We start from the raw sequence: 24,903 nt of genomic DNA, 5'->3' as shown, positions 1-24,903 counted from the left end.
AGCATGCTGATTAATGTGAGCACAGGAAACTTTTGTTTATTTTTATGTTGTGGCTACACTACATGACTGCACCCATTCTTTAAGTTGTCTGTGTAATGTGAGATTATTGTTCTTTGGTTATTTTGCAATTTTTGTTATAAATAGTTTTTTGTGAGTTTATTTAATTTTTTATTACAAAATCATATTTTTGTATTTCTTGTTCTGTGTCTTTAATATTTAATAATAGACATTACTCCAAGAAAGCTTTTGAAAATTGTTTCTCTTTCTGACCATACCAATATGATATTACAATAAATAGCTTTGAATGTGGTATTAGACTAGAAACAGTGAATGTCATTTTAAAACAATTTAAAAAAACAGGTTCTTTCTCACCTCAAAGGAAAGGCAAATTTGACCGTAAAAGAAAAACTACTCCAACATAGGATCAGTTATTAATGAAAAAAGTAAACTTGATCCAAAATTATCTGCTGTGGACTTAAATCAAGAATTAATAGCCATTTGAACAGATTTACTGGTGACAGCTGTTAAGACATTGACTTTTTGCAGCTGGATGGAAAGTTCTTCAGCCAGCTAAAAAGCAGCTTTTAACACCAGAAATGTGAAGAAAAGGCTCTTGTGAGCCAAACATGCTAACTAGCTCAAAGAAGATCGGAAAAATGTTATGTTTTCTGGCAAGTCACATTTTTATGTTCAGGGGCAAAAGGTTCCATATGTTAGAAAAGCATCAGATCAAAATACATCATCAGCTCATATCCAATAATCAGTTAAACATACAGAAAAAATGTTTTGGGGTTGTTTAAGATTTGAAGGTCCTTGTTCATTACTTCCAGTAGATGGTATGATGAAAAGTGGTGGATATATCAAAATTCTGAAGGAATGGGTTGTGGCACAATTTCTAAATGAATTCCCACAAGGCAGTGGTGTATCCCAATAAAATTTGGTGTCATGCCATACTGCCAAAAAAGTGGAAAAATCTTTCAGAGAATGAAAAATTAAACTGCCCCTGAGCTAGGCAACTCCCCAGACTTAAATCCAATTGAAATTCTTTGGGTAGTAGCATCAAAACCACTCAAAAATTAATTGGACCACAAAAATTGACCTCATTAAAGCAATAATATTAACATTTCTCGATGAAGTCAGAAAAAAGTGTTATTCACTTGATTAATTTGCACCGTACTGTAATATTTAACAAACAGTAAAAATATTTACGTTTGAAACGTACACCTGTATAAACATAATTTTATGTTGAAGGATTGTATTCTGTGTGCTACAAGTAATGTAATCAGCAAAGGCTGATAATCCTGCATTATGTGCAATATGCTTCTGTGAGCCAACCAGTCTGGTGGCCTTGAGATGAGAAGATTTGTCTGTGTCTTTGTTATTCATTGAGTTTTTGTCATCTTTGAATGAATCAAACCATTTGCCTTTTTGTGAGCATTTAGAATTGTGTTAACATTAGAACAGTGAATATTTCTTGTTGAATACCTCTTCCACGAGTATGGTGAGTGTGTATGGAGTACATTGACAGTGAAAGAACATTTTTCCATTATGTTAGGTACATCAGTTCCTAACTGACTTAATGTAAAAATGAAGAAAATGAACACTAAGAAGAAAACTGTAGGACATATCAGCTGCTGTACCGTGTAGACCTGACAAGTCCATATGTAAGTCAGCCAACAGAAAAATGTTGTTGCAAAGCTGTAAGAAACCCAGTATTAACCCATATAAAGTGAAAGCAGTTCAGAAGTTATGCAACTTTATAATTTTTTCCTATTAAAATTTTCTTTCATCCATGAATTGTAACTTTTACCAATTATTACAATAGTGCTGGACACTTTTATAAGTATTACAACAGTTTAATTATTGAGCAACTATTTTTTTGTAATTGCTATTTTCTGTTGGAATTAAAATTGAATAACATTGTAGCTAGCACTACAGATGCACAAAAGCTGCTCATTCGTATCTGAAATTGTTTTGGTTCAATAAAAAAAAAACTTGTTATATATAAAATTCAGTTGAATTAATTTAAAATAATTTTCATTGTTAACTTTCATGAAAAAATTATGCTGTAAATTTTAACCTTTTCAGAATGAATATTATACTTTGTTGATGCTTTCTACTGATTTTTCATGTAGTGGATACTTTGTCCATTGGATCATAAATAACATGATTGTAAGTTTAATTTAAACATCTGTAAAGAAGTAAATTACTTTTATAAATAATTATGTTAGTTTTTTCATATTATTTTTACATTAAATTATTTTGTTAGGAATGTTATGTAAACGATTAAAATTTTTCAATATTTTCTTAACAACCCCCCTCAATTTATCTCTTTGGTTTGAAAAACATTTGGATTCAGTTAACAGGAAAATAGTCGGCTTGAGGCTGAGCAAGATCAATATTGAATAGTAACTGGATTTAAGCTGGCTGATTAATATTTTAAACATCTGTTAATTTAAACATTTTCATTCTATACAGGTGCACACACACACACACACACACACCTGTAAAAAAATATTTACACACCTGTAAAAAAATATTTACACACCTATAAATAATTTTTTTTCAATTTATGAGAGTGACGGGCGATATGTACATAATTAAGAGCAAAATTCAAAAAATTTATTAAAAAAAATTACTATTAAATCCAAATTCAGATTTAATCATAAATATATATATATATATCTGTGTGCATGTGTATGCGCGTGCATGAGTGCACCCGCGTGTGTAAGCGAATTATGAACTCAGGAATTATCAAAGACATTAATATAAATAGTAATATCTGTGTAATGAGCATACAAATAATAATAAAAGTAATAAATAACTTAGTGAAATATTTCAGCATATCAAATAATTAAAACCTGTCATTTTTCTTGTAACTGTTACAGGGTCATGAACTAATTAAAGGGAATGTGAGACACATTAATACGGTTGTAGGTAATTAATTATTACCAATAAAGATTGAAAAACTAATTTAATATTAATGAGTATCACTACATAATTGTAAAGGAATAAGTAATCAACAAAACTAGGAGGGTGTTTGCAAAAGAACTCTGGGATTTCAAAAAACAAATTTAGTTTTTATTCTGCAGCGCACAATAGTGTTTTATGTGTAATCGTGAAGTGACAACATTTAAGTTTCAGTTCATTCTCTATAATATAGAGCTACATTAGACTGTTGCACAGGCCATGTTATTATGAGCCTAGGCTTCATGACATCGCAACAAGGGAAAGCACAATGTGTGTTCTTGTCTACAGAAACAAAATCAGTAACTATCATATAAAAAAATGATATACATGTCTATTGTAGAAATTCTCATTTTTCAAAAGCATACATAAGAGTTGTGAGTAGTTTTTGGAAACTGGAAGTTTTGAAAAGTCATTCACCAGATAAGCCTAAAAAAGTGCCAAAAACAGAGAAAATCTTTACAGTGAAATACATATTATTAGTCATCAACTAAACAATCCCAAAACCATTGTCCATGATGTCATAAACAATTGTAACTTTATGATTATAAACTGCAGCTACTTCATGAGATTAAGCCTAACGATAAACCATAAAGAGTTTAAATCTGACGGTCATGTTAGACTTCATTTGTGCTGATGAAAACTAACTGCAGTGCATTTTGCGCTTCATCTCCTAAAAATACCATGTTATCTGTGAATGTTTTATTATTTATTTTTCATCTTTATATATCAAAAAAATAATATAATCCAGCATATGTCTCCTTTCATGGCTATGTAATTATTTTGCTATCAAAATTTTATTTTCTATCATAAGCTTGTCGAATCCAAATTTAATAAAACTGATAATCTTCTTTTTTTTTTGTTGACAAACATGGAAAAATCATAATTAAAGTCAGTATATCCTTTTATAATTACAAAAAAATAAAATAATCTATTGACTTTTTATTACAGATATTATTCTACTACAATTTTTGATTTCAGAATACTATGGGCCAAATCCAACACAGCCATTGAAGAATTTTACATATAAATTTCTTTTGTACCGACAAGTGGTACCATCTATTATGAAACCAATTTGGTTTAGAGAAAGATTTAACTTGGAGACATTTTATTTATTACAAACATTTGATATTTGTGGTCCTGTTGCAGCACTACAATTCAAAACATCTTTGTAAGAAGTTAATTCAGTATACAAGTATGTTATAAATATAATGCTAATATCTTTACATAAACTGTTAGGTATAAATGATAAAAATGTAACATTATTGGTTACTAAATAGTAAGGTTTATATTTTATAAAAAAGTTAACCGTAATAAAATGCTACACTACATTACTTACAATCTGATACTTCATCACTTGGAACATTTCAGGAATTAGAATTCTGGAAATTGAAAGGTGTGAAAAAAAATAAAATTGCAGACAGCTAAAACCGTATTTAAAGAACTGTTTGGTACAGTAATTAGGGTACTTAAATCATAACAGATATTAGGTAGGTGCAGTTTCACAGTTTGCTTTTGGGATTCATTTCACATGATTCATGACCATAGGAGTTGATGCTACTCAAGATATATAAAAAAGATGTTTATAATCAAATATCTGCTCTGAGGTAAGTCCTTTGCATCATTCTCTTCTACATCCAGCTAAACTTTTGAGTAGCATATAGCTTCCATTTCCTTTCAGATTCCCAGTAACCTTTTCTCTTCTGCAATTTTTTTTATATTTTACGTATTCTTCTAAAAAATTTTTAATGAAACTTGAAACACTAACTTACACATTTATTTATTTATAATTTTGTCATAACAGACTATAACGCCCAATCACATACGTTATTTTTTTATGATGAGGATGAGGTGAATTTTATAGTGTGAATAATTAATTAATTCTAAGCCCAACCAGGATTAAATCCAGCGTCTTCCAGATGAATGGGTTCCACTCAACTATGAACTTCACAAATGTAATAAAAGATTATTTAAAAGTATGTACGTGTTAGTTACTTAATCTATGACAACCATTTAACTGATTTCTAATATTCTTTGCTCACAGATTTAACTTCATAATGTTACTCAAACTTCATATTGTTACACAAAAGAGGCAAAAGATAGATATCACTGGTACAACATGTATCATAGTACCATACATATGTCTTCATTTATTTGTAAAAAAATAATATTAGAGTATTTTATATATACCACAAACATTATATACTACATCAGCTCTTATAAATGTTAAGGCAAGTGAGTAATTGCTGCCTTACCTGGACACTCTTACTTCCAGAAATACTATATGTAGCAGTATTCAGGACAATTGTATTCATACCTAAAATTTCATTCAGTAAGATTAACTTTTTTCTAAATTTTAAGGGACTTTATATACTAAAATAATTTTTTAAAACATCTATCAATATAGATTATGTGTTAACTGAATATTTATATATTAATTATCACATTCCGCATTGTTTTTATTATACATATATTATTATTTTTACAAATATGTTATTTATATTTTGATTAACAAAAAATTATATTTTGATATAATATATCAAAATATATATATATATATATATTAATAAATATATATATTTTGATATTATGATATTTATATTTTGATTAACCTAAAATTTCATTCAGTAAGATTAACTTTTTTCTAAATTTTAAGGGACTTTATATACTAAAATAATTTATTTAAAACATCTATCAATATAGATTATGTGTTAACTGAATATTTATATATTAATTATCACATTCCGCATTGTTTTTATTATACATATATTATTATTTTTACAAATATGTTATTTATATTTTGATTAAATACTATTAATTATTTTTAAGCAGTGTATGTAGTTAATACCTTCTGTATAATGTATGAACGATTCAAAAGACCATATATACAGTGATAAAGGTCTAAATTAAGCACTATATTAAAATATTGTGTTTTTTATATTTATATAATAGGAAAATATTAATAGTTAACAGTATACTAGTATACAGGGTGATTTTAAGTATGGAAATAGCTTTAGACTGCATATCTGGAAGGTATTTGGAGGCAGAAAGAAATGGGGTTCTAAAAAGTTTAAAAAAATCTGCATTTTGGTACGTTTTTAATTTTTGTCCATTTGGATCCATATATTGAATCAAACTTAATTTTTTTAAATAGCAAGATAGACAAACATAAGACACATGAATTTGATTTAAAATTTTACAAGAAAAATAATGGTGAAACTTGTATTTTTATTAATGGCTTCGTTATTGAGTTATAAGCCTTCAAAGTTGCAAAGGCGGAAAAATTGTGTTGACAATAAAATGAGGTAAAACACGCTGCACGAACACTTTTATTGCATTTTACATTAATAATGCATACAATAACAAACTTTAAACAGTGTTATAATACTGATAATAACAAACAATGTAACTTGCTACACAATAACAAATTAAACTGTTATATAAACTGATATTTTGTAAAAATTAACTTGCAGTGTTAATATTAACTGATATTTGTTACTTATTGTAAATGAAACAAAAGCTGGAAGTACTAACTTAAAAAATGTATTACACATTTAGTTGAGTAAATCAGCTGTTAATTTACAAAAGTACAGTTTTCATTATGTTGAAACAATGTAACTTATTAACTCCTCATTTCACATTTTTACTTCAACATAAATTTTGATAGTGCTAGTAAAAATTAAGTTGAAGAGCTAGTATTTTAAATTTGTTTTTTGGTGAACGTTTTATTATTAGTTTCCTTGGTCATTTATTTAGTTTTATTAAATCTTCAAATAACAGTACCTTTTTTAAGTTGAAACCAAAAGAGTAACTGTGATGATGTATGGGTATGGTGACAGTTTTTGGCCTTTAGGTATATGATTTATTTAATAATAGATTTCCAAGCAGAGAACCAATAAGTAAATCGACTGTGATGAAGACAGTACAGCAATTTGAAGAAACTGATACCATAAAGAATCGTCCTTGCACCAGTTGACCAAGAACTGCCACAGCTGATGCAAAGTCATTAGATGTATTGCAGACCTTTGTTGAAGGCCCTCATTCGATTCAGAAAGCTGTTACCCAACATGACATCAGTTATTTTTCACCCTTATAAGCTGATGCAAGAACTTTTTGAAGATGATTTTAACTGTCGAGTTAAGTGTTGTGACATTATAATGCAGAAATTAGACATAAACTCAAATCTTTTTAATTCAATAATATTTACTAATGAAGTTCTATATTAAATGGCCATGTGAATAAGCAAAACTATCGATATTTGAGTGATAATAATTCCAGATGGATGTTGGAAACTTGGTCATTGTATTGCAGGGCTTTTTATTTTAGATGACAATCTTACAAGAGATGCTTACTGCAATTTATTAGCCGATAGGATTTTACTGGAAAAATGATAGACAACAATTAAATAGTAACTTATGGTTTCAAAAAGATGAGACCTCACTTCATTATTATTTAGGGCACAGCAAAGTTTAAATGAACATTTTCCAACTTGCAGGGTAGGTTGTAGAGGAATGATAGAATGACCTGCCTGGTCCTTAGACATGTGTTCTCTGAATTACTTTTTTGGGGGAACCTGAAACAAATGTTTTCAAAACAAAACCTGCAGACATTGATGAAAAAAAGAATAATAATTGACAAATCTGCTCGCCTCCCAATCAACCTTGTATAACAAGTTATAAATGATATTACTTGAAGTTAGCATACTGCCAAGCTATAGAGGGGAAGCATTTTGAATATTTATTGTAGAATGGTATGCTTTCAAAATTTATTTCATTAGTAATTTATGATCGAAAAAATGTATTTAAAATGTTAAAATAAATATTGCAATATTTAAAGTAAATAATATTAGTTGATATAGCCATTTAATTTGTTTGTTCTCATGTTGTTAATTATTAGTTATTATTTATTGTTATCAATATTAACTGTTTATAGTTTGTTATTTTATGCATTATGAATGTAAAATGCAATAAAATTGTTCAAGCAGCGCGTTTTACAGTTTTTTATTGTTAACATGATTTTTCCGATATTGCAATTTTGAATGCTTATAAGTTGACAACAAAGGCATTAATAGAAAAACGGGTTTGACTGTTATTTTCCTTGTAAAATTCTAAATTCAAATCATGTCATATGTCCACCTTCCTATTTAAAAAAACTAAATTTGATTCTATACGTCGGATCCAGGGTGGTGGAAAAAAATTAAAAACCCACCATAATGCAAATTTTTTTTAACTATGTAGAACCTCATTTCTTTCTGCCTCCAAATACCTCTAAGAGATGCAGTGTAAAGCTGTTTCCATACTTAAATATCACTTGGTATATGTTATTATTAGTATATATGTGAGGGATATCTGTAAAGTAAAGACCGCTGGGAAATTTCTCTCCTTAAGGTTGGCAAACTTGGGTAGTTCATGGCCACACTAGTAATGTACACACTGCATTGTTGTCAGTAAGTTGTCGTGTTGTCGTATCTTTGATTACATCTGAGTTATTACATTATAAAATGAATAGGAAAATCAGTGTTGCTGCCGACTGTAAATACGTGGTCATACTTTTTTAAACCATGAAAAGATTGAGCCAGCTGAAATTCATAGGTAGTTGGTTGCTGTGTATGGTAATAATGTAATGAATGAAAGAAACATCTGAAAATGGTATGAAAGGTTTAGAAGTAACATAATTAATGTGCATGACGAAGAATGTTCGGGGAGGCCCTTGACAATCACCTAGGACTTGTTGAAACGCGTCAATGATGAAATCAGAGAAGATTGTTGTGCAATGATTTTCGACCTGGTCCTTCTTTTTCCTGATGTTTCAAGAGCTGTTTGTAATTGGTCACATTATTCATGACCATGTAGGTCTCAGAGAGATTTGTGCGTGTTGGGTGCTGCATGTCTTAATGGAATGTCACAAAAAAATCTGAATGGGATCTGCTCTGGAATTTTTGATGTGCTACACAGAAAAAGGTGATAAGTTCCTTAATTCAATTGCTACTGGCAATGAAACATACATTTCGTATTATACACCAGAGAAAAAATGGCAGTCAAGTGAATGGTGTCATCCTCAAGCACCAACCAGACCAACAAAGGTCAAGCCACAGTTATTGGTACATAAATGATGGCCACAGTCTTTTGGGATCGGTTTGGCTTACTGCTGATCGATTTCATACCATATGCAATGACTATAAATGTAGAAGCCTACTACAAAACTCTACGTAAGTTATGGCGTGCCATTCAAAATTGGCGACATGGGCGGCTGACTGACGGTGTCATCCTCCTGCATGATAATACATGTCCACATGCTGTGGGTCTGACATGTGATTTACTGAGACCATTTGGATGGCAAATTTACAATTGCTCACCATATAGTTTGGACGTAGCTCCTTCTTATTACCATTTGTTTGGGAAATTGAAAGAATTTTTGAGCGGTAAGTAATTTACGGGTGACAAAGAACTTAAAAATTCTGTTAATCAGTCTAAATGGACTGGCGACAGAAGAATACAACGAGAGTATATTGAGGCTGGTGTATCACTACGTTAAATGTCTTAATTCATGTGGCGATTATATAGAGAAGTAGTATAAGATATGTAGTTTATGAAAAATAAAAATATTTAAAGTTTTTCAGAATAAATTTTTTTACCATGTAAAATGATCTTTACTTTAGAGATAACCTCTCGTACATTAGTAAATTATAATAGTATTTGTGTATAATAATAAAATTTATGAATTTTAAATTAATCCAGAATAATTTATAAGCATGGTTTGTTACATTTTTTTAAGTACTAAAACAGGATTAAGCATTGTAGTGAATCGCTATGTATTTCAATTCATGAAAAAATAAAAATTTACATTTGATAAGAAGTGTCTAGTATAAACAGTATTACCACTGTATACACTCATCATAATTAAAATAATGGATTTTCTATTTATGAGACTTTTATTTGCATCCATTAATTCATATTTATTTTAAAAAATTTATAATTATTTAAAAAAATTATAACTGTAATTTAATATTTTTAATTAATTAATATAACTGTTTTGTATGTCTCATTCTGTACAGGTAATTCCTAGTACAAGTTCTTTGGATCTAAATAATGGTTAAAGTGAAAGTATTATATTTTTCCTTTTTACTTATAATATGGGGAGTGGATGGCTGGATAAATCCAATAACATTTATTTACTCTGTTTTTGGTTTAAGAAGCCCAAAATCACTAGATACATATATTTTAACTAATTTACCAGATAATCCATGTTCTCTTAGCTATGGAATGGAAGTTGCTGCTTGGCCACCATATTCACAACAAATGTTCTTCCTTTATTATAAAACTTGTGATGCTATTTTGGACAGAAATATTTTTAGAAGAAAACCATACATAAGATATGATTACGCCTACGAGGTTAGTTATAAAAAAATTAATTTTTTAAATTAAGTAATCAGGTAAACATAGAAATTAGAGTAATGATAACAAAAAAAATCTGAATTTGATAAAGAAGGGATGGTCAAGTGAACATCCCTTAGGGAGAACTCAGAGACTGTCTTTTATCCAGTCTAGGAATTTCACTGGAAAACTGACATCACATCAAAGACAAAGTATTGTGGTGAGCATTGTATTACTGGGGCTTATTGAGTTCAACAAGGGGATTACATCTTTAAACTGTGCTATTCATTTAATAGCACTGGCCTCTGCACTCTCTGTTGAAAAGTTCCCTTTGTTCTGAAAAAAGTTGATTAAAATATTTAAAAAGTAAATAAAAATGTAAAATAAATATATTATTGAATTTTTTTTAAACAAAAGATTTAATTTTTAAAGGGCTTGCAGTTTGTCTTCTGAGAATTCTAGTACTTTGATAGGACTAGTAGCAACAATACATTTTTTAATGATTAATTATTATTCTTCTTATATAACAATAAAGATTATTTAATATAAAAAAATATTATTATTTTAATAATTTTGATTTGATGTTAAAATCGAAAAAATTAAAATAAATTAACTTATCTTATTATATCCTGGTCTTCTCCTTTTTACAGGTGTTGAAAAAATAAATTGCATAGATAAAAAACAGTTTGTTTTGAAGTTTAAATGTTAACAAAAAATTTCTCCCAACACCTTAAATCAGACTGGAGAAATCCCCATGATTAGCTGCTGGTGTTTACTACAAAACTTTGTTATGTGGTGGTGGGTTGGCTGCAACTTATTTCCTTTAATCTGGTGGCTGTAACCAGATTTTCTGGACAGAGACTAAGCAAACTGGAGGATTTTCAAAAATATTAAATATCAAACTGTTGTATTTGAAATAAAAAATTACATTGTTTGAGTAGGAAAAGGAAGAAATAGATTTGTTGAACTTTTAGAAAAATTACTGTTTAGGGTGATATAATGTGCTAATGAAGATAAAGTATAATAATAATAGTGAAGTATAAAATTTAATTATTACAGAAGATTTAAAAAGCCAAACTATCGCTTTAGGTTGTGCTAATGCCTTTGGTCATATTAAAGGACCAAAGGTCCAATCTTAATTGTAACTAATAATATTTTCAAGAGAAAAAGGCTTAAACATTATAATCACAGATATATTTGTATTCAACAGATAGGAAGGTAGTAGCAAGTTAAGTGAACCATTTTCTCTTTTTTTCTTTCTTCAATAAAAAAAAAATTGGAAATCTAAGTTCACAGCCCCTATTAATAAAAACTTATAAAAAAATCAAATTTAAATTTTGAAAATTGGTCCATAGCTTCAGGAGTTATTTAAAAATTTTAATAGGAGCAAGGAATATTAGATCTATTTTTATTAAAGAAAAAACATAGATCTTAATACTTCTTAACTTAAGGTTGAAATGTTAATGAATTAAAGTCAAAATAGAAGTAAAATTATAAAAAATTGGTAAAAACTAATAAAGGACAGATGTCCAGACAAAATGAGTTGCCACACTCTGAAAGTAGATACAGTTACAAAAGATAGCAGTAATAATTGTGGTTTATAGCCACTTACATGTGAGCTTAAGGATTTAAATTATTGGTCCTGGTAGTAGCAGTTCAACCCAGCCAGCTCATCATGAGTTTAATCCCAGTGTGTTTTTTATAAGTTTTGTTTAATTAGAGATAATAGCACTAGGATAGTGAGTGCATAATTTGACTCAAGTATGATCGCCAGTTCCACCCTCTAATATTCTAGTTTATAATTTTTTAATTTAGTTATTATTTTTAAAATGACAGAATGTCATTAATTTATTATTGCTAATAGGAGCACACTCTGAATCTATGTTAGGCAACAGTGAGGGTGTTTGTCCAAACTTAAGGGACTGATTCAGGAGATCAAAATAAACAAAAAAGTTCTTGTCCTATCTGGTTTGATTATCCCTCTGATCGCAATTTTTTTTTTTTTCAAAATAGATTTATATCCTAAGAATGGATTGAAATATTTTAATGAAATCTGGTATCCCAATTACATCTTCTTCAAAATAAATAAATTTCAAAATGGTGGCCATTTGAAGTTTTTAATCATATACGAGTATATTAGTTTTATTGAAAGATGTTTTATAAAATAAATTGTTACATCATTTTTGGAACAAAATGACAACTCATTTGTTCAAATCTAGTTTAGTACCACTTTGTACACTGAACCAAGTGAATTGGTACACTGTACCAATTCATGGTGGTGTCACCATATGGGGCACAGTACTAATACAATCTTCCAGACCGTCGGTCTATACCCATCAGGTTGGTCTAGTGGTGAACAAATCAGCTGATTTTGAAGTCAAGAGTTCTAAGGTTCAAATATACTAGTAAAGGCAGTTACTTTTATACAGATTTGAATACTAGATCGTGGATACCGGTGTTCTTTGGTGGTTGGGTTTCAATTAACTACACGTCTCAGAAATATGTTGACCTGAGACTGTACAACTCATTTATATTCATACATATCATTCTTATTCATTCTCTGAAGTAATCCCTTATGATGGTTCTGGAGGCTAAACAGAAAAGAAAAGACCACAGGGTCTGTGGCCCCGATCTAGAATTCTAGGCATTATCATGCTTAGCTGCTATTAAATCTGTTTTAGTCATGCTTAACTTTTCCTCCTAAAGCCACTTATGCAAAATTAGTATGCCTTGTACTAATAAGGCATCATAGTACTAATAAGGCTGACTAATAGTTGTTACTAATCAGTCATGATTTGTTGAGGACATGAATTAAGTGTATGTTGTATTATAAAATAATGCTTCACAATTAATGTTAAATAAATTCTAGTTAAGAATTTTAAATTTTATACTGAGTATACTACACTTGATGTTTTTATGAGTATTGTTTATTGTTTTCTTCAGGATCACTGGTACTGTGTGATAATTTTTGATCGTGACAAGAAAGGTTTAGATAATGGAGAATATTTTTTACATTATCTTGGATGTAATATTGATGTAAGCAATATTTTATTGATTTAAAATTTTATAAAACTTAAGATCTGTAGTACCAGTAGGATCTGCAGTAGTAGGTACCAGTAGTAGATCTGTAATATCTGTAATAACTACAGATATGTATGTATTTTATTTTACAATAAAATATTAATTCTTTTGATTGGATATTAATTATTATGTAGATACTGGTGAGCTGATAGATCGAATTCCTTACCACATGAAGGTTCTACAAAACTTTGAGCAGCTCAGGGAATAACAACTTAGAAATTAAATGATATGAAGTAATGTAAAATTTAGTGGTCAAATCTACATAAATTCTCAAATTTAAACATTTGGAAACAGTTTCAATTCATGCGCCTTTGGAATTTATTCACTAATAAGCATAGCAGTCAATACCAGCTGCTTAAAATTTATTAAAAAGAAAAAAATTATTTATTGATATTTCATTACTTTACATGTAAAGAATTATGAAAATACACCATTGTGAGTAAGAGACTTCAGTACCGCAAACTGTGTGCGTAAAAACATGGCTGAAAACATAGGCGGCTCCGTTCTATGATGAGGGTATTCGAAAGTTGGTACCACGATACGACAAATGTCAAAATCGGTGTGGCGACTATGTAGTGAAATAGTGTAACTATGTAAGTACTCGTTACAAATAAAAAATTTTTAATTTCGTGACCGATCGGACTTTGAAAAAAAATAACCGTCGTAAATTGCTTGGAAGTCCAGTTTACAAAGTGTCAAATGTGCAGTCTTGCACTTTCATTAAGTATAAATTGCTGAGAACATTTTCATGTGTGATCAACATTCAGTATTTTTAATTTTTTTTTTATTATTAAAAAAAGCTACTGATATACGTCTTAACTTTTTTGTCTTCATTATGAAATAGAAAAAAAAATTGTCTACCACTTACGAGATGTGATCAGAAAGTAATGAGAATTTAAATTTTAACAAAATTTAAACAAAAGTTAACTTTGTGATTTTTTTTCTTTACTTCATTTATCCCTGGAAATCATTGTACTTTTAATGTTCTCTTAATCAGGGAACAAGAAAACGTTGTAGGGTGCCATGTCTGGAGAATATGGAGGTTGTTATTATTCTTAGCTAAATAATCATGGATTAATATTGAAGTATGAGCTGGAGCGTTATTGTTGTGCAAAATCCAAAAATTGTTTGCTCATTAATTGTGATAGTTTTTTCAGATTGTCTCACATAAACAGCATATATCCACTAATTAATACTGTTTGTTGATTGTTAAACCTTGTGATAACAATTCATAATGGAATGACATCATTGTAATAAAAAGGAAACTTAACATTCAATCGAACTCGATTTGCTTTATTCAATCTTGGATCTTCAGAAAGGTTTTCAATCAGGATGATTAAACCCCTTTGTTTCAATATCATAATCTGCACCCATATTTAATCAACATTTATGACACATTTGAGTAATTCTGAGTCATCAATGATGACAGCAAACAGTTGTGTTCTCTGATGTTGCTTTTGTTGAAGATTCAACAGTTTTGGACCAAATTTGAGTCATAAGAGATTCCTATCTCTTCAGCAACTTCTTTATTATGAGTCAATAATTATAGATTGCAAAATAAATATCAACAAGTCTTTTATTTTATTGATATTTTTTTTGATTGTCAATATCCAGTCTATTTGTTGTCTTTATGGCTTTCTTGAAACATTTGTACTACTACTCATAATTCATGGTGTCGACGTAACATCCTCGCTATAAAAGTTCTCTAACATTTCCACCAATTCACTGCATATTATTCTATTTTTAAAGCAAAATTTAGTACAAATACTTTGTTCCTTTATTTTCAAACAAAATAAATTGTCACGCAAAATAGAATATGTCCTTGTAACTCGGCTGCCAATTTGAAATATGTGTCTAATATGGCTGAAAATATTGATATACATTATAGAAAGTGCTACCATTGCATGAGAAAAAGACAACCTCAGTTGAAGAGACACTGTGAACAGAATTTAAAAAAATCTCATTATTTTTTGATTACATCTTGTATTTGCAGCACATTAATGCCTACAAGTTTTTAACATATTCATTTATTATTTTTTTTAAATTTGATAAAAAGTATTCTACCACTTTAAAGTGTGGTTCACTTGTATATTTCAAACTGATTAAACTGAAAAAATTTTGTGTTCTTGGAATGCAATCCAAGAATGTCTGCAAACCACTGAAGAGGCACTTCGACGGCCTTCAAGAAACTCCATTAACTGTTCACATTATTCCTAAAACTGTGCCACTAGAGGGACAAAACTGCCAGCCTTGACCCCAGCTTTAATGAAATTAATAATCAGACTACTTTTTGTTATGGGGGTGGGGGCAGGATGTACCTGCCTGACTAGCTTGGCTTTCATCATTGAAGGAGAAGATGGAAACATTGCTTAGTAAATAAAATAAGCTAAACTAATCTACCTACTTACTTGCTGGTAGCTACTACTTTGTTAGGCAAGCCCACAAATGTGATAACAGCTCATAGTGAGATACAGACATCCAGAGACATGTTTGTCTTCCTGTTACTCTACGCACCTCTTAGCCACTGCTGAACTATTTACACAACTGCAAGCAATTATGAAAACACTGATTACCTCCCTGCTCTGAAAAGAGCACAAACAGGACTAAGGCAAGCTTTACCTTGGCAAATCCTTGCTTATTGCAATGTACTTACACCAGCAGTTGTTGCCACTTCTTTGCCATGTACCTTGTAGAACAAAACCTCGATTGTTTTACAAGGCCCTGTGTGAGGCAGATGCATGTCTAAAGCAAACACTAGATACCAAGAAGGATTTTGGTGAAAGTGGAGAAATGAGGAGTGCTCTCTACGCTTTTATGCTGTTAAAGTCGTCAGAAAGAATTCAACACCGGTGGAAGGTATGCACTTGACCACTGGTTTAAATAAAACTAAAGCAGACTCAACAACAACTTTGATCAGACTTGTCAGAAGGACCAAAGTTTTAAGGTCCTACTGTCATGTAAGCTATTGAAGTGTAGCTTGCATATTTTGTTGAAATAACATGTTATGATTATCAGAATGATGAATTAAGTCTTGCTTAAAGAAGTTTTCTAATATACAAGGAATAGCATTATAATTTTACCGTAATTATTCTCCAGTTGTTGTCCACAAAGAAATATGGCCCTATAATTCCAAATGATTAAATTTACCAAACTTACTTTGTCCCTACGGAGTAACTTTTTATGTAATCTTTTAGGATTTACATTTGGGTAAGTTTTGCTTATTGACAAAGCTTGAAAAATAGATATGAGCCGCATTGCTTATCAAAAAATTGTTTGGAAGTTCTGGATTAACTTTTATTATGTTCAGTAATTGATGACAAAACAAGTCTGTCTGTTTGTATGATCAGTATCAATCAGTGCATGTACAAGCTGAATCTTAAATGAATAGCACTATTCTATTGGTGTAAAATTTTCTTTACACTTACAATGTAAAGAGGAACACTAGAAATGCTTACTGATACTGCATGCTGTCGTATAGTGTGTAGAAAGTTTTTGTCAGAGCAGCCTCCATGCTTGCAACATTGTGATATCCATACACTATTAATGCTTCCAGATCTTCTTTTTGTGTGGAGCCTGTTTCTTCAAATTTTTTACTCATGTTTTTATTGCTTGGACAGAAGGCATCAGATCATTAAGAGGAATATTAAACTGACTTCAAAACTCTTGCTGCAGGATCATTAAACTGTTATTGTTTTTGCAGTTTGCTTTAACAACAAAAGTATGTGTGCAATGCCCCACAAATTGAATGGTAAACCAAAGGATTACAGAATGTGTACTTCTCCTTGATCATCAATGGTAGACTGTATCCAGTGTTGCCAAATCACTCAATTTGGACTGACACACCAATTATATAATATATAAAACAGTGTTATATTTTTTATATTTCATTTTGCAACAGTGTCTTTAATATTGCTTCCTGTAATTATGTATATTTTTCTTGTTTGCTTATGAATGTGTTGTGCCCACTTATATTTCACAGTGCTTAATAAAATTTGAGATTTAACATTTAAAAACAATGAAATTGCAGGAGTTCTATTCTCAGAGAAAGTTGTTACTTTATTGCAAGATTATGATGTTCTTATGTATAATAGAATTTGTCGGAATGGGCATGAGATGAGATTATATTTTGCTGAATGCATCCTATGGTGTTGCAGCCATTACTGCTTGTAGAATAAGAGTAAATATGTGATAATATTTTCGAAGGGTCTTGACTGCTATTTATAATTGCCTTCCAATTCATATTTGGTCAGATTAAAGAAACAGGGTTGGCTTTATGGTGTCATTGGTAGCTTGATACAGCTACTATAATAATGGTTAATTGGAATAAATACATGTAGGAGGTTTGTGTCCATATATGCAACAACAGGGCTCTTAAAATGGTAGTTGATCTAGGCTTTGTAGTACAGGTGGATGAAAATATCACACAGTTGAAGAATACTGTTCATTCTTGTTCTTGTTTGGAGGATACTTCCTGGTGTGTTGGAAGGACTGGATTGTGAAATTATTGTTTAAAGGTGGCAAAAGGTTTCCGCTGTTAGTTTGTCATATAGGCCCTTGACATTACTGCCAGTTATTGGTAAGGTCTTTCAAAAGGTTCTGTACTTTCATATTAATGAGAGATTAACCTCACGTAGATAATCAGTACTGGTTTCGTCCTAGAAAGGATACTGAGAATGCCATTGTATGATGTGTGTGGTAACCTTCAGTCGGGAGGAATATGTCCTAGTAATTTTCCTGGACATTTCTGAGATATTTAATAACCTGTGGTGGCCTTCTACTACATATCAATTATAGAAGAGAGATTGTACTGTAAGTGAGTGCAGGTTATGCAAAGTTAGTTGAGTTGAAGGCTTCATAGTAGTCACACGTATTGTTTGTTGCTCCATATTTTTATCAATTTTGAGTGGTTTTTTGGTTGTTTATTTTATATATGAGCATTGGATATTGTTGATGGAACTCTTATGGACATGGACACAAAGTTTTAAGATTTTTGGTTGCGGACTGCAAACGTTATTACGGTTTTTCTACTTGAAGTTTATTTCAAGCTTTAGTTTAACTAGAATTTAAAATTACAGTCAGTTGTGAAGAATTTTTGGATGCTGATGGTTGCCATTGTTACCAGATTGATCAAAGAAGAATTTTGAAGGATTCTCGAGAGAGTTATTTCAAAGGTATGAGTAGTTTTTAACTCTTTTAACTAAGTGAGTTTATAAGTATAAACATTATAATAGTGAAAAATTTTCTAAGTTATACTTGCAGGCCAATACTGGTCTGTGACGTCAATCTGAGAAGATTTAAACAAGGACTTATAAATTTTTCATAGTAGTGAGCCACTAGAGAGAATTATTCCTCAGACGGCTTGAAGAACCTTTTTTCACACATAATTCCTGTTCCTTTTATCCTAGACCGAAACCCCCTGGGTCTTTCCGCACCTCTTGACTCCCCCAAAAAAACTTTTCGAAAATTGTTCAGAGGCTTTTTTGAGGTCATACGTTTCCAGGACAAATATGTAGTGGCTAGATCTGAATAGTGTGCTGACACAGAAAGTGACTTGCCATGCAATCTTACCAGTCACATCTTGGATGTGACTGGTAAGATTGCATGGCAAGTCAAGAGCAGCAACAAAAAAAAGTTTTATCCAAAGGATAAAACCTTTGCAGGGTTTTATCGCAATAGAGATGGACAGAACTTTGTTAATAGAGGCCTATGTCTCACCAAATTGCAGTTGGAACGAGTTTGAAGTCTTTGTAGATGCCCTTCAAAAAGTTGTATATACAAGCACTAAAAGAATAATATTATTAAGTGATTTTAATAGTAAATCTGTAGCCACTGGAAGTGATTTTTCAAATTGGCAAGGACAAATATTGACTGATATGTTGGACGTTGTTGGATGTCATTGTATAAATGACAACCCTCCAATATATGTTGCAAGGAGACATGTTTCAGTCTTAGACCTGACATACTTGATAATAGATGGCTCCGACATCTGTGGAAATGGCATGTTCTTTTGGAAGATATAGCAAGTGATCATAGGGTGACATAATTAGAGATAGATGATCCAACATTTAGAGCGTTATCAAGAAGTCAACTGTTGCGACCAACGACCCATCAGGTGGATTTAATTGTTGATTGAGTGGCATTAATGTGGAGAACCTCACATCTGGAGCACCTCAAAATGTGACTCAACAGGAAATGGAGAAGATCAACAGAAGAGATCGCAAACATAAGGTTTACTGGTGGACATCAATCATCACCGAATTGAGAAGACAGCTTCAAGCTAATCAGTGGAAAAACAAAGACTGAGAAGATTAGGAAGAGGTGCATATGTTGAAGCAGTTGATAATTATGTGCACAGCGGAAGAAGGTGGAATAGTGAAATAAGAAGTCCAAAAAAAAACACTGGAAGAAATTATGTGAAGATTTAAATAATGGTACGTGGGGTAAGACGTATAAAATAATCACAAAGCGTTTTGGAAGACGTTTGCCTGTTCTACCAAAAGAACAAGTGCAGAATCAAGCAATGGATTTTTCTCTGTAATGAAGAAGAGTCTGAGGATATAGATGATTGTGAGACCAGAAGGTTTACACTTGATAAAGTGTAGGTAGCAGTCAGCCAGTTAGACAACAAGCGTAGTCCTGGCCCAGACAGCATATCGGCAGCGTTTTTAAATGGATTGGTGAACAAAGCACCCTGGGAGATGGTCGAGGTGGCCAGTTATAACGTAGAGAACAGTGTGTTGGAAAGAGGCCAGGATGGTATTCCTACCAGAAGTCACAATCCAAGAGGAAAGTATTGACTACTGGCCATTAAGCTTTATAAATAATATGGGGAAAATAGTCGAGAAGATCTTAGCTGCATGCATTATTGAGGAGCTAAATAACGGAGCTGGCACTAGCGACAATCAGTTTGGTTTTTGGATGTGGAGGTCTGCAATACAAGCAGTAATGAGGGTAAAAAATTGGGCGGCAGAAGTGAAGACAGGGACATGGAGGATGAGAGGAATTCCGCTCCTGATTTCTTTGGATGTCAAGAACGCATTTGGGTCGCTCCCTTGGAGTGTCATCATAACGGCGATGAGAGAGAGGGGAATAAGCAGCTATCTCATTAGACAAATTAGAGAGTAACTTAATGAGTGGTAGTGCGTGTCTGACTCGCAGGTGGAGAAGGTTCAATTTTGTATTCTTGGGGATGTACACAGGAATCAGTTTTGGGGCTGATGGTTTATGATGGGGTCCTGAGGCTACAACAACCTGAGGGAGTTGAGTTAACAGCCTACGCTGATGACGTGGTCATCATGGTCAGAGTTCGTGATGAAGAAGAGGTGCAGGAAAGGGGATATAATTAGAGAATGGATGAGAGAACATGGCCTCTCCCTTGCACTACAAAAGTGAAAATATTTAGCAGTTACACGACGGAGAAATATACGCTCCATAAACTTGATTGTTGACCGACAAAGGGTGCAAGAGGTGAACGTATTGAAATACTTGGGTGTCTTTTTAGATAAATACAATAAATTCACGAAAGATGAGTTGAAATGTTGTGAAAAAGCAGAGGGAATGGTCAAAGCCCTAACCATTTTAATGAGTATCATTAAAATGTTTAGGGCTTTGGGGGCTCTGCCCTCAGAGCATCCAAGAGGAAAGTAATAATGTAGGCCGTTGCCTCATCAATCTTGTATGCAGCTCCGGTTTGGGGTGATTCGCTACAAATTAAAATAAATATGGAAACAGTAACTAAGATTCACCGTAGGGCATTGCTGGGGATCGCCTCGGCTTATCGAATGGCTTCGTATGTGGCACTGTATGTAGTTACATCAACACCGCCAATTAAACTGCAGGTTGAACAAAGGACTAATATTTATAATGGAATGGAGAGAATGGAGGTCAGAGATAAACTCATGAACAAGTGGAAAGAAAAGTGGCCTGCCATGTGGACGAAGAGATTAATCCAGAATGTAGATATCTGGTGCAATCTTAAATTTGGAGAGATCAATTATTACGTGTCACAAATTTTGATCGGACATGGTAATTTTGAATTTTACCTCAACAGAATAGGAAGACGTGAAACATCGGAGTGTAGGTTCTGCAATCAAGAAGACACAGTGGAACACACAGTTTTCCATTGTAATAGATGGAGGAATGAGCGAAACGAGGCTAAAATTTCTGAACAAACACCAGAAAGCATCATAGGCTATATGCTGCAGAACGAAGAAAATTGGAAACGAGTCAACACATTTGCTTCAGAAGTGCTGCGAGCCAAGGAGATTGAGGAGCGTCAGAGGGGTTTTTAGAATAGGGAAGGGTGGATCTCCGTATTAACTGGATGATCTGTGAGGAATGGTCTATAGTGGCTGGTTTTCTTCGCGCCCATATGATGTGTAGGCCTGCAGAGGGAGTTTGATCGAGGTACTCGATCATGGTAGAATCCCGGGTGGCTAGGGTTCCGGCTTAAGCATTGGATTGGTTGGAGGTAGGCGCATTGACATCGTGCCACGGTTATATTGGTATTGCTTTTGATTCGAATTAGGGCTCCTGCTGGTGGGGGTGGCTGCGCTGCCGGGGTATGGTAGCCCGTGCGACCGGGGGCATGGCTTCCCTCCGCCGATGGTGGTCCTGAGCGTGATTTGGTAATGCCAAGCGAGACACCATGATGGGAGTGGTTAGGGGTGCAGGGTTTGTCACCGGCTCCTGCGCGGACCGAAATGAGGTTGCGTTTCCCTTGTTAGGTGACTTAAATTGGTCGACTTATTTGGGTGTAGGTCTGATTCTATGTTGCGTAAAACATAATTTTGATTGGTATGAGTGTAGCACTGATTTAACTTTAAACTCGTACGTTTTTTAAGGCATTTACAGTCGCAAACAGTGTTGTCAAATCTGTACTAGGCGCGGGGTTCGCGCTTCTGCGGTTTCGGTCAGTTTGAAGGAATCATGTTAGGTTGGATGTGAAGATGTCCGTTTGAGGCCTACGTGAGGGCGAAATTTGATATGTATTTACTGATGCAAATGTCTGTCGAGGCATTTACGTCATCCCGACCGAGGCCTGGCTGTTGACTGTGAGATGTAATCAGTTAGAGGGTCTAAAGATGACCTTCGGTAAGGCCCTTCAGAGGTTGGATCAGAGGAGGTGGTGTGGTGACCGATAACTTCCCCCTACGGCGTTGGGATGCGGCATACAGGACTGTTTTCCATAATGCTGCTGAAGTGGTTTTGGGCATCCCTTCTGCTGAGGGTTCAAATGCTCTACACAGTATATAACGGAATGCCTAAAGTTGAGGCTAGAAAAATCCTTTTGAGAGATTGGCAGGAAGTCTGGAATGCTTCTCCTATGGGAGAATAGACAGGACACATTGTACATTGCATTGATCTGTGGGTTCAGCATGGCTTTGGGGAGATGGGATTCTACTTCTTCCAGCTGCTAATCGGGCATGGGGAGTTTGAGGGGTACCTGTGACGGTTTGGTAAACGCGCTACCTGTGTTTGTAGATACTGCGAATCACAGGACACACCGGAACACACCATATACCACTGTTGTAGATGGGACAGTGTTCAACAGTAGCTGGTTTGACCTATCTTACTCCAGAGAGGGCTGTGGGTTATACGCTTTCCAATAGACAGGCCTGGTGAAATGTGGAAATGCTAGCTACTAGAATATTGAAGACAAAATCCCGTGACGGCTGGGACCTCGATCGTGTGTAACCATGCATGTGTTTAGTTAGGGAGTGCAGCCTCGATCTGGAGAAGATGGTTCACCAAGGTGGGCGGTTCTTGATGAAGGATCGAGGACCCCTTGTGGTAGTTTTTGTATAATGACAACTGGAAGCTGGATAGCCTCATATAGGAACACTGCTAAAAAACTGCACAGGAAGTGGGGTACTCTAATGGGTTGCTAATAATAATGACATACTAATATAATATAAAATAAAGATCCGACCAGCAGCCCAACTTACCTTGCTGGTAGGTGGGAAGTAGAAAGGACACCTCCTATGCTGCTCTATGTTTAATTGCGGGTCCGGCGTAGGGGAGTAAGGAAAAAAAACAGCACGCTAAAAGAAATTATGAGCACATACAACGAATCTGACATTTTTAACGCTGACGAAACTGGACTGTTTTACAGATGTTTACCTAACAAAACTTTAACTTTTAAAGGTGATAAATGCCATGATGGGAAACGAAGTAAAGACTGCATCACAGTTCTTTTACTTGCGAACATGTCAGGAACAGAAAAGTTGAAACCTCTCTTAATTGGTAAATCAAAAAATCCAAGTTGTTTCGCTAACGTTAAATCTTTGCCTATTCAGAATGAAACCAATAGAAGAGCGTGGGTTACTAGTGAAATCTTCAAAAAATGGTTATTTCAAATCGGATCATTATTATATTTTGAAAAATAGAAAGATTTTTCTATTTATTGACAACTGCCCTATTTCTACTTATTGACAATAAAGCAAAGCACATTCATCCTTGGAGTATTAACATTTTATGCGTAGGTAATGTAGCAGTTGACAATTTTCTACTTATATTGTGAAATAGGACAGAATCAGAAGGCTTAGTTCTACTTAATTGGCACTTTAAGCTAGTTGTTAAATTACAACTCTTGCAAGGTCAGACTGCATTCACAGAATCAAAAATGGAAATGAAAAGATTATTTGTAAGGAGGATATTGTGGTGAGAAAGATGCTACAGAGAAACCTCTGCGAAAGAGAAACAACTCTACCTAGATGATAAATCAAGTCACTCTTCTGGAAGAGGAGACCATCTCATTACAATATATCAGAAAATTGAAGTATCTTTATGCATTATAGGAGTAGTAGTTGATAAAAAACTTTGGATTAAATAACTCAAATATATTCTGCAACATAAAATGTTCCTTAAAGAAAAAGGAAAGAGCTGCCTCCTAAACTCTACTGTAAGCCAAAATCGGCTGGTGTATGTAAGTATATCTGACTGGATTGTAAACTGACATTAAAGACATCTCATTAAAGAGCACTTATCCTTATCATTGATGTAAAATAGAATCTAATCTAGTGCCTTATACTAGATGATTCTTGTCAAAATCCTATTGAAAAATATTATTTTAAATTAATTTTTGTTTTCTGATTGGCTTTATAATTTTGGTAAAGATACAGATAGTTTAAATCTGGTCTAACATGTCAAGTAAAGTTGATGCTTGTTTAAAGATAGGTAAACATGCTTATTTTGTTTTAAAACCTAGATCCAGTTTATTATTGTTTAAATATATGAAGATCCACACTTTACAACCAAATGGTTCAAAAATACATGGGCAAGTATTAAAAAAAAAGTATAATAAAAAAAAGCATTAGATTAGTATAAGCCTTGTTGTACATTCATAAGTAAAAAATATTCTGTTAGAATTGACGTTCTTTATTTGTTAATGGTGGTTAGAAAGCATGGTCAGAGAAATACCGTAAATTATTATTCTAATCAAATAAAATCAAAATTAATACATTTTAAAAATCTATTTCAT

General features: G+C 32.7%; 1 protein-coding gene across 2 annotated transcripts in view; it reads left to right on the top strand.

Annotated features, from left to right (window-relative positions):
- The first annotated feature begins 2,088 nt into the window (after nucleotides 1–2,088).
- LOC142324568 (uncharacterized) overlaps nucleotides 2,089–24,903 on the top strand; it is a 36,598-nt gene continuing 13,783 nt past the window's right edge. The window contains exons 1-4 of one of the 2 annotated variants that reach the window (XM_075365412.1): nucleotides 2,089–2,172; nucleotides 3,949–4,162; nucleotides 10,022–10,358; nucleotides 13,284–13,376. In XM_075365412.1, coding sequence (XP_075221527.1) covers nucleotides 10,056–10,358; nucleotides 13,284–13,376 — 396 coding nt within the window. In that variant the 5' untranslated portion in view covers nucleotides 2,089–2,172; nucleotides 3,949–4,162; nucleotides 10,022–10,055. Of the gene's footprint in view, nucleotides 2,173–3,948; nucleotides 4,163–10,021; nucleotides 10,359–13,283; nucleotides 13,377–24,903 lie in introns of those variants that run through there. The other variant, XM_075365413.1, reaches the window with a different exon arrangement.

Source organism: Lycorma delicatula, chromosome 5, assembly GCF_047948215.1.
Source record: "Lycorma delicatula isolate Av1 chromosome 5, ASM4794821v1, whole genome shotgun sequence".
In the NCBI taxonomy this organism is placed as follows: Eukaryota; Metazoa; Arthropoda; class Insecta; order Hemiptera; family Fulgoridae; genus Lycorma; species Lycorma delicatula.
This window is presented reverse-complemented; position numbering and strand designations above follow the sequence as displayed.